This window comes from Grammomys surdaster, unplaced genomic scaffold (genome assembly GCF_004785775.1).
Source record: "Grammomys surdaster isolate TR1022 unplaced genomic scaffold, NIH_TR_1.0 211, whole genome shotgun sequence".
Classification (NCBI taxonomy): Eukaryota; Metazoa; Chordata; class Mammalia; order Rodentia; family Muridae; genus Grammomys; species Grammomys surdaster.
The window spans coordinates 8561376-8572239 of record NW_021604656.1 but is presented as its reverse complement, the minus strand read 5'-3'; the positions used below and the strand labels follow the sequence as shown (position 1 = coordinate 8572239).

The window sequence follows — 10864 nt, the reverse complement described above, 5'->3', positions numbered from 1 at the left end:
ATGTGTTCTTCTGCAGTACTAGGACACCCCAGGCTTTGTGTGACAGGCAAGCACACTCATCTGAGCCCAGCACTGCTTGATTCTGACAGATGATGCTAAATTACTCTGCACTGAGAAGTGCATCAAGAGCTCCCTCAATGACTTAGACACGGCAAGAGTAGCTCCTATGCTAACAGAGTAGATTTATCTGTTACACTAGGGATAGTGCAAACTATTAAACCATCAAATACTTAAACCATGTTTGTTTTCAAAGTTTGTTCTTATAGATCAGTCTTTTAATGAAACAACTTTCTACTTCAAAATGGTCAAGGATGGAATGTTCTATAGTAACTGGATACATAATTTTTTCATATTTAAAATTTATAATAGAAGCTGGGTATTATAGATCATGACCTATTCCTAACACCAGGGAGGCAGAGGGCAAGAGGATTACCAGGAGTTGAGAGGCCAGCCTGTACAAAAGAGTGAGGCCCTATGGGTGGAGGGTAGACTTAAAATGATTAAGCTGGCAGACCTACTTGAAATTCTTGCAATCTGACAGTGCTGTCTGGTTGACTCACTACAGTTAACATCCCCCAGTGGCAGGATGTATGCTTCCCCAAGCGTGTCCCCTGGAAGTACAGTGAATCCACTCTTACCTCACGGTCTGGATTGGGGATATTTTCAAGGATCATTTTTGCCTGCTGAAAGTGCTTACTAGCTGCCACATACAGCTCTGGAGACTGAGGAGGAGGGCTGTATTTATTGAGGTCAGACATTTCCTAAAAAGAAGGAACTATCTGTCACAATATGTTTACTATGAACCTTTTTTTTTTTTTAAAGATTTATTTATTTCTTGTATGTGAGTATACTGGCACACCAGAAGAGGGCATTGGATCCCATTACAGATGGTTGTGAGCCACCATGTGGTTGCTGGGAATTGAACTCAGGACCTCTGGGAGAGCAGTCAGTGCTCTTAACCGCTGAGCCATTTCTCCAGCCCTACTATGAACCTTCTACGTGACTGCCCATCCATACAGACTCTGAAGCAAATGCTGAGACCATCTCGGTCTGTACCCATGTGACATTTAGTTCTTAACCTGTGTACCCCGTATCTCAATTACTCTAAGGATTAAGGTTAACGTTCTCCCGCCACCCCTTGTCATCTTTAGTGGCTCTCTCACAGCCTGCAGCATGGGTGGCACCACCACGACCTCAGGTAGCAAGCTCACCTTGAACTGCAGGTAGTGCACTGGCGGCGGCGTCATCACGCTGTTGAATGGAGCAAACCTGTGCTCGTACCGGACTTGCTCACTATCAAGCTCAAACTTGGGCTTTCGCACTTTGCCATCCATGTCAAACGCGACCATCGTCTACGGGGAATTCGAACACAACAAAAAGACTGAAGCTGGGCAAGAACACACAAAAAATCCAGCAACTTACATACTTGAAATGTCGTCTCAGAAAACAGAAAAACAGACTTCTCATCCATTTTTAATTTATACACCATGATTTATACAAAAAACTTTCCAACCCCCAATTGGTTATCTAATACCAAGTGGTCGGTCCTAAAATCATATACATACAAGCACATATAAGTAACATTATATGGGCTACCTAGGTTGTGGATACATATTTAGGAATATATACATATTGTGTGTGTGTAATGAAGAGACCATAAATTTGTAATAGAGCAAGCGGGATACATGGAAGGAGTTGGAAGAAGAAAAGAGGAAAATGATACATTATTTATAATTTTTTTAATGTATCATTAACTGAAACCCCCAGGGGATTAAGGACCCCAGTGGAGTCACACACAGTCTTCCACATCCCAGGCTTCTGTTGCTGCTTTGAGACTTTAATTAATACGTTGAAGGAACAAGTACCACATTATCACACAGGCCAGGGTTTTTTCCAATGTCCCCTCTTGGAATATGTAACTTCAGGTGAGTTACCTCTCAATACAACTTAAAAATTAATACCCAGAACCTTGCAAAAAGTGCCTGGTATTGGCCAGACCAGCTATGCTATGCTACAGTCCACTCGTACATATTACAACCCTACGAAGGCTAGAGCATGTACCCATGAGGCAGGCTGTCAACTACTTAGGGAACGCAATGAGAATGGAAAAGGTGACTGTCAAACAGGCGGGACCAGGACAGAGGGCAGCAGAATCTAGGGCGAATCAAGGAAGAGGGGATTTTAAACACATCTGCATGAACGTCAGTTACACACAAAAAGACTCGACTCTCACCACTTACTTTGAACATCCCAGCACACATGTTTTGATAGGCCTGGCTCATGGTGATCTCTCGGCTCAATGGACGCACTGTAATTAGAGAAGAAAATCTTTTATATTCCCTCCCCCTCCCCCTATTACTTCTTGCCAAAATTCTTCAGTACCAGATCCTTGAAGAACACAGTTGCCTAACCTTTCAGCTCACTTTAGTTGTGTTATCTGTAGATTTTGGTCATAAAATAAAGTCTACATTTAGAGAAACAAGAAGAAAAACTAATTTTAAAAATGCCCTCCTCTGCTCTTTTGTAAAAGGTAATCAGGAGGAGTTGATCTGGGGGACGGGGAGGCGGGGAAGGGCTGGACAGAGCAGAGGGAGAGAACTACAGTAAAGATCCAAGAGAGAAGAATACTCTTTAAAAACCCAACACCCTGCTTGTTTACTGAACAGAAACTTCACTTTGCATCTCTAATGTAGACTTCATGACCAAAACCTACAAACAATACAACTGAAGTGAGATGAAAAGTTAGGCAACTGTGTCCTCCGGGGAGCTGGTACTCAGGAATTTTGGTAAGATCTAACGTAGCGCCTATGAAACATCTGCTTGCCAGGGCTCTGCATCACCTGTCCACACCCAATGGGACGGCACAGCTCCAGATGGACTCCTGCCTGCTCTCCCACCTACTCTGCTTGTACAACCGAGTACAACTTGCCTCCTGCTCTAAGACCCTCTGGTGCACGGAGCTGCAAAGAAACTGAGAAGCCAGGCCCATCACTAATGCTGGCTGGGAGTCAGTCTTTCTTCCAGTTAATGATGGTGAGAGACAAGCACAGCAGACACCTGCAGCCACTTCAGCTTGCAGGAGCTCTGCACTGACCTGTTTGTCAAACAGTCCACAGCCAGATGTGATGGTGCACACCTGTAATCCCAACACGGGCAGCCTGCCAACCTAAGACAGCATCTGAACAAGGACCGAGGCGGTCTACAGCACCTTTCTTTTTCTTCTTTGTTTTCTTGCTGCTGCGGCCTTTCTGCTGTTCCTCCATTATCCTCTCCTCTGCCATCTGAGAGCCGTCAGCACGGCTCAGGGTTGACATCAGCCATGCATACAGGAACTCAGAGAGGTACCTGAATGGTCACAAAGTACCAGTTAATGACAGGGAGCTAAAGGAGACAGAGTTGCCAACACAAACCTAGTAACAATGGATAGGTTTTATTACTTCATCCTGACAATAGGGACTGAAGCCATGGCCTCACAGAGACTAACACAAGCAAACACTCTAATATGCCTTCCCCAGCCCTACATGGACACTTTGTAATGCTTTAAAATTTGGAATTTTTTTTTTCAGCTTGATAAAAGTAGACCTTTTATTAACTGAGCAATGCAAGTGATCTCTTCTTTCTATTTGACAACTTTTCAAAAAGATTTCTGGATAACTATCCACGCACATACAAATTAGAATACCCTAACTTTTTTTTCACTGTCAGGACACAATTCACTCCAATCATATTAAGTAAATATTTTCTTTGCAACAAAAATGAAACAAACTGATTTAGAAAGTATCAGAAATTATTAGTATTATATAACAATCATTCTAAAGCTCAAAAACATATAGACTTATTTATTTAAATTTATGCAAAATGTAAAATAAGATATTCTATTTCAACTTTTTAAAAAATATTAACCTAACAATGCATTCTGAGCCAGAAAAGCAGTTCAAATCTAGGAGATAGCATACACAGTTGTCAGCAGAACCAGGAATAAGGAAAATTAAGGTCTACTCATATACAGAATAAAAACCAAAGATCCAAAAGATGTTTATGATCACTTACAATACCTATTTTAAGATGCCTATTTCCCAAATTTGCTCTGAAAGATGTCAGGTAGACTACAATACCAAAGCACATATAAGACATTACATTTGAATGTATTATTATTATTATTATTTATTATTATTATTTTATTATTCACACTGTGAGGGTGACAGATGGTGGTGCATCCAGAGCACATACAGAGAGATTACAGGACTGGTCTGTGCCATCAGTTTTCCCTTCCACCTTTCGTGTGGGTTGAACTCAGGTCATCAGGCTTGTGTGGAATATGCTTTTACCTGCTGAGCCATCTTACTGTTCAAAACAGAACATTTCAGCCAACAGAAACTAGTTAGACGTTGCCTTTGGTATTATATTTGAAGTTACAGCATCACAGTCACTGCAGGGGAGGCAAAAGGGACCCACTACTGCATGAAGGGGCGTGGGACCTCAAGAGAGGCAGCTGGTGGCTCTTAAGGGAAACATGTAGCATGCGGTATCACTTAACAGAATACAATACAGTGAGAGGTCTACTACCTCCGTGCAAAGTTCCACAGTGAGACAACAGTTGATACTTAACCACATTATCTGGGGACAAACAGTGAAGGAAAGGGCTGACAGGGCTCTGCCCTTCCAAACACCAGTTGCTCATTTTTATTAAGAACTTCAATTCAATAGTCTTTCCTCTCTCGGGGCAGTGATCAGGTTAAATGAATTTAGCTATAAGTTTAAAAAGCAAACAATACAAAAGTGTAATATACCAAATTTTGACGTTTGATGAAGAAGAAACTGTTTAAAGTTGTCTCCGTCCCTTGACAGATGGAGATAATTCAAGATTATCATTTTGCTAATCAACACTTGCTTGTCATGTCTTTTCTACAGGCTTTTCATGTCTACCCTAGCCTCAAACAGCCTCTTCATAGATTCTCTATCTTTCCCTCCACTGAAGGGTATCTGTGGGTCATCTCATGGATTATTGCCCAGTGATCACCCTATAGTCATGGCGTCCACAAGAAAGCACATTCTACCAAGTGCACCCACACCATGGACTAGTGCTGTACACACTAGTCAACAAACTGCACTCTCTTTTGTTCACAGTTGCAAATAAAAGATGTCAAATTAACCCATTTATTTTTATTAGTATTTTCCATTGAAACAAACAACAGGAAGAACATTTGTGTAATGTTACAGCACTAAAGATGTATACTTTGACCTAGCTCTAATTCTCAAAATATTTTATGAACTGTGCCACAACTACAATAAAAATGAACTAAAGGAAAAATATCCCAGGGCCAGTGAGATGGCTCTGCTGGTCAAAGAGCCCCCAGAAAGACCAACAACCTGACTCCAGTCCTCAGGCCTATCTTTATAAAGTCAAACGCAGCCCTGGCATCTCTAACCCTACCAATCCTACAGTGAGATAGTGGAGAGGGAAATAACCTGGGGCTTGTAGGCCAGCTGGCATGGAGACCGTGCCTCAAGACGGTGAAAGGAAAGCACCACCTCCTGGAAGTCGTGTGTGTGATCAGAGACTGCATGCACACACAGAGTCACCCAAAGCCCATCCCTTGCAGCTGCAGCAGCTCGCTCTCACCAGTAGATGTAGTAGTACTCATGCATGCTGTACAGCTCCAGCTCAAAGCCGCTGAGCAGATACTGGATCATGATTCGAAGGTTATGGTAAAGAACCCAAGTTCCTAAACAGGCCAGATGTTGTCTTTGAGGTTCCTGTTTTAACAACATAGTGTGAAGCGCTGCATCAACCTTCTCTGCCTGTCAAAATAATTTGTTACATTATGGTCAATTATTTAGACAGACTGGGAATTTGAAAATATGAGCAGAAAATATACCTCACTCTCCAAAAATGTCTTCCTTTCAAATGCACTTCTGGTAAGGTTTGCATCCTGCAATACTTAACTTTTACCCAAATTTCTCCTAAAAATAAACATCCATTTTAATGCAAGTTATTTTATCCAGACAAGGAGGTGGTACATGCTTGTAAACATGTAACACCATCAGTCTATTCCAGAGGCTGAAGCAGGAGGATCGTGGGAGCCCAATGGCTAAAAAAAAGCCTGAGAAACGGCCCTGTCTTAAAACAGACAAGTCTCAACTTGTGACCTCAGGTCTGTGATATTAGTAATGGGAACCACTGCTGGCCATGAGTCGTTTTGAAATTGTTTCATGTAGGGTATCTTGCATGAAACCATAGTTGTCTACACAAGCTACAATTTATCTTGATGACCAAAGACATGATTTGAGATGCTTACAAAGTGTATTCTTCCATTCTTCAAGAACTTCTTCCTCTGGAGTAGAAAACTGTTACATTTTAAGTGAAAATTAGGTATTTCAGAGTAAAAAATTAATCCTCAAATCATTGTTTTGAAGAATTGCTTTTCAAAAGTTAAAGTATAAAAAAAGTATCCTGTGTGACCCTGGATGGCCTCAACTCATGACCCTCCTGTCTCACACTCACAAGCTCTGGGACTATAGGTATGCACTCTCACAGAGCACGCTACTTTTGTAATCTGTGTCTTGATGAATTTTACAAAAAGTAGTCTGGCTCTTACCTCATCTTGCAAGGTAGCAAACTCCTCAAGAATGTGACCAAGTTTGTCTCTCTGGCGAGCCCTGTTATGGCCGTGGATCTGAACAAGACTACAAAATGGCTGTAACACAGAGACAACTTAGTAACTGTCAACATGAACTTTCTTTATTCTAAAGAAACAATATGCCAGATTCTTAAATCTTGTCTAGATGCATGTAGACATGCACAATGTAGACACTGCTGACACTTCTTAGACAGGGGCCCATTTTTAAAGACTTCAATATCAGAATTCATAACTAGGTGGGAAAGGTAGCTTTTTGTGAAATATGATTCCTATGGCAAACATATGCTCCTTCAATCACTGTCCTGCATTTTATCCTCTACTTATTGTAAACTAACGTCAAGATTATACTGCTGATGTCTCTGTGGTGGTCGAGCCATGGCTGCTGCTACCTTTGGCTCTCCTATTCCTATGGACCTAAAACAGCGCTTCCTGTAAAATATACTAATCCGACAACACACACGTATGGTGAGCACCCTGCATTTAGGAAACGTGACTGACTTCTCTGAAGCATAACAAAGCTGGTATTGGGGAGCTCTGACAGGCTGTCTTTGGACCAGCAACTGTTTTAGAAGAGTTAAGAGGTACAGGGCATGTCTCATCTGAAAACTCAAATAACTTGATAGATAATAAATAAATAACTGGATAACTAAATAAATAAATGGTAAATAAATCAAGACAGAGTCTGATGCAGCCCAGGGTGGACTCGAGCTCACTCACTACAGCCGGGGTGGGGGGAGAGACTGATGCTGAAGTTGGGATCCCCTGCCCATGTCCTGAGTGTTAGGACAAAAGGCATGTATCACCAAGTCCAGTTTTCAAAAGCCTGAGTACCAAGATAACACTAAAACCCCCATATTTGGGAACATTCTGGATATGTCAGGTTTCTGAAACAGGGATGGTTAACCCACAAATCCTACACAAATATTCCAAAATCTGAAACATTTTTAGTCCAGGTATTTCACATTTCAGGTAAGCGATTCCCAGCCAGGATTAGCATTTCACTCTTTAAAAGAGGTAATTTTCAGAAAGTAGAGCACTTGTGATAATAAAATATTACCGAAATAAAATCTAGTCTCCGTAGTCTTCCAGCACGCCACACTGCCTTCATGCACACACTTGCATGCACACATGTACACACATACACACACACACACACATACACACACACACACACACGCATTCAACAGAATTAGCCCTTTAAATAACTTCCTAATTGATTATTCTGAGAGAAATGTTTATATAATGAAGTGAGAGATATGTTTATATAACTAAATAAGAAAGACTGGTAACTTAATCTACAAGTCTATATATTTTCCCAAACTGAAAAAAGAAAAGTTTGCAACTTTATTTAAACTAATAGTCTTGATTTACACAAAACATTTTCATTATAGCAGTACCAAGATAAGCATATAGGAATGTTACAAAAACATTTTTAAAGGTCAAAAGTGAATTTTGTACATCCATTTATAAGGCATACTAGGAACAAGTGCTTCCCAGCCAGGAGTTATAATGTCTCATTTTTGTCCCCACAGAAGGTGGTAGTTATCTAAACCTGCAAAGAGTACCGGCCATAAAGCCACTTACTCAAGCAGTGAGAGGAGACAGAAATGTTAATATATTCACTAGATATGAATAAGACATAGGGGGAAGTATAAATGCATACGAAAGAACTGTGCAGCGTATTTGCAAGTGCCCATCACAACAACCCAAGTTGTAGTTCTTACCCGAACACAGTGAGTAACAAAGGAGTCGATACAGTCCTTAGCCTGGTGGTTATTATATAGGCAACACCTGCAAGATAATAGTCACATCACTAACATCAAACTATGTAGCGTAGACAGAGAAGCAGTGGTTACTACAGATGCTTCCAACAGAGAGAACACAACCACATCCATGACTAGGCTGAGGAACTCTAGCATCAAGATAAGCAGTTCATATTCCAGTGCTGTATACACGTGTATGCTTGCGTGTGTAGTGAGATGAGGACGTCCAAAGCCCATGTCTCCCTAGCCTTCAGTCACTTACTCTACAATAATATCCTCTCAGAATCTACACAGAGCCCTCAATTTCAAGATGCAGCCTCATTTGCAGCCACAAATTGTAAAACACCACCCCATGTTCCTTGGACTTGTTTGTCTACTCTCCTTGCGTAGTGCTGTCCTCTCTCCTTACCTAACTGCCCCTTCTTCGCAGTCTTTAAGGACCTGCCACCTAGTTCTAGAGTAGGTACAGAGGCTAAAAGACATCAGGACTTTAAAGGGAAATCACAAAGAGATCAGTGATGTGAGATCTGAGGTGACGAAGGAGGAGTAGAGACTTTCTCCTGGTGCCTTGATGGGACTTTGAGATGAGCAATCCCACAAGCCAGAGAGAAGCAGAACCCTGACCACACAACAGAGAATGACAGGTAGCCAGGAGGAGCAAGCTCAGCACCAGGAACAAGGCAAGGGAGAGAGCGAGAGTGAGAGCGAGAGCGAGAGTGAGAGCGAGACAGAGACAGAAGGGGGAAGAAGAGAGGGGAAAAGAGGGGAAAGAGGGAGAGGGGGGAGTGGAGAGAGGAGAGGGGAGATAGGAAAGGAGAAAGAGAGGAAAAAGAAGCTAGAAGACACTGTCTTTAATTGACAAACAATAAAATTAGAATGAAAAACCTCTCTAGTCTTTAAATGATCTTCAAGCTGAAATCTAAGTAGCTGAAACAAAGATGCTGACAGACAACCTCTAGGAGAGCCCTGCAGACTTGACAACAGCAGAAGCTGATGTGATCTGCATGTCACAGAGACTATCCACAGGTGATCCGAACACCTAGGGCATCAGCTATATGTGCTGCTGGTTTATGCAAACTTGACACAAGCTTGAGTCATTTTGAAAGATGAAACTTTGCTTGGGGAAAGCCCCCCACCAGGTTGGCCTGTGTAGGCCTTTTCCAGCTCACTGTGGGTGGAGCTACCCTGGGCTGGTCCTGTGTGCTATAAGAAAGCAGGCTCGGCAAGCCAGGGGGAGCAAGGCAGTGAGCAGTATGCTCCACATCCTCTGCACCAGCTCCTGCCTTGTTCTGCCCCGGTTTCCCTTAAGTGATGGAATGTGATCTGAGAGTTGCTAGCGGAAATAAATTCTTCACTCCACAAGTTACTTTAGTCATAGTGTTTATCAGAGCAACAGAACCCTAGTGAAGATAATGTAAAAGGAGAAAAGTAAAACAATAGTTAAACAAGCAATACTATGGAAAACGATACAGTTCACAGACTTAAGGGTGAGCTCTAGATAAGACTGGCTAAAAATCGTGTGACTAAGTCTGCTAAAACTCCTGCAGTCTTCAAAAGAAACCCTTGGGAGCCAGAGGAAAATTTCGAATCACTTACAAAGGGGGGGGGGAGAGAATATGAATATTAAAACACCATGTGGTGAGATAGAACCCAGGGCCTTGTGTATGTGAGACACCAGGTTTACCATGACAAGACACGGTAGTGTATGTGTACCTGCAATCCCAGAATTTGAAAGGCAGAGGCAGGAGGAGCTCTGTAAGTTCAAGGACAGCCTGGTCTACATACTGACTTGCCATCACAGACACACATAACAAACCCATAACATTACTATTGCCTCCCTGCAGCTGGTGTCAGTTCTCCTTTGACAGTGTGACAGCTGACAGCAGCAGCAGAGCCTGCAGCCATAGGTTGCCACACTATGAACTTGGCCCTACAGCTGATTCTTATCATGCACTATGACCATTTGAGAAAACTAGCCTTTCAGGTGGCTCAGAGGGCAAACCTAAATTCAATCCTCAGAATCCACGGAGGGTGGGGGTGGTGACAAATCCTGCAAATTGTTCTTGGACCTCCTCTTGCATGCTGTGGCATAGGGCTCATGCCCTAAACCCCAAGAAACTTTTTAACACCATGGGCAATAAATGAAACGCAATGTTCCCAGAGGACACGGGGTCAGTTTCCTGCAGGTCTCTAGCCACAGTAGCTGGGGTCTATTAGTAGCGTATAATCTTGTCCTGCTATCCAATGTTTTGTGACAACCACAATCAGTTATAGGACTACAGGGAGTCACGACCCACAGCTTGAGAAGCTGGGGACTTGTACTAAAGCAGCATTCACTGTTGTGTGCACTCCTACTCTGCAGACGTCTGCAGAGACTGCAAAAGAAGTGTACTGATCTTCGGGGTGCAAGCAAATCTGAGTAAGCAGGCAAATACACAAACGTAAAGTTATAGAACGCTG

At 42.4% G+C, this 10864-nt stretch overlaps 1 protein-coding gene across 2 annotated transcripts in view; it reads right to left on the bottom strand.

The window, feature by feature from the left end:
- Naa35 (N(alpha)-acetyltransferase 35, NatC auxiliary subunit) overlaps nucleotides 1-10864 on the bottom strand; it is a 57333-nt gene that overhangs the window by 2876 nt on the left and 43593 nt on the right. For both annotated transcript variants that reach the window (XM_028772099.1, XM_028772101.1), the window contains exons 15-21: nucleotides 8366-8432; nucleotides 6600-6698; nucleotides 5624-5802; nucleotides 3209-3345; nucleotides 2241-2308; nucleotides 1212-1352; nucleotides 639-761 (exon numbers count right to left, since the gene is read on the bottom strand). In XM_028772099.1, the coding sequence (XP_028627932.1) occupies nucleotides 639-761; nucleotides 1212-1352; nucleotides 2241-2308; nucleotides 3209-3345; nucleotides 5624-5802; nucleotides 6600-6698; nucleotides 8366-8432 (814 nt within the window). The remainder of the gene's footprint in view (nucleotides 1-638; nucleotides 762-1211; nucleotides 1353-2240; nucleotides 2309-3208; nucleotides 3346-5623; nucleotides 5803-6599; nucleotides 6699-8365; nucleotides 8433-10864) is intronic.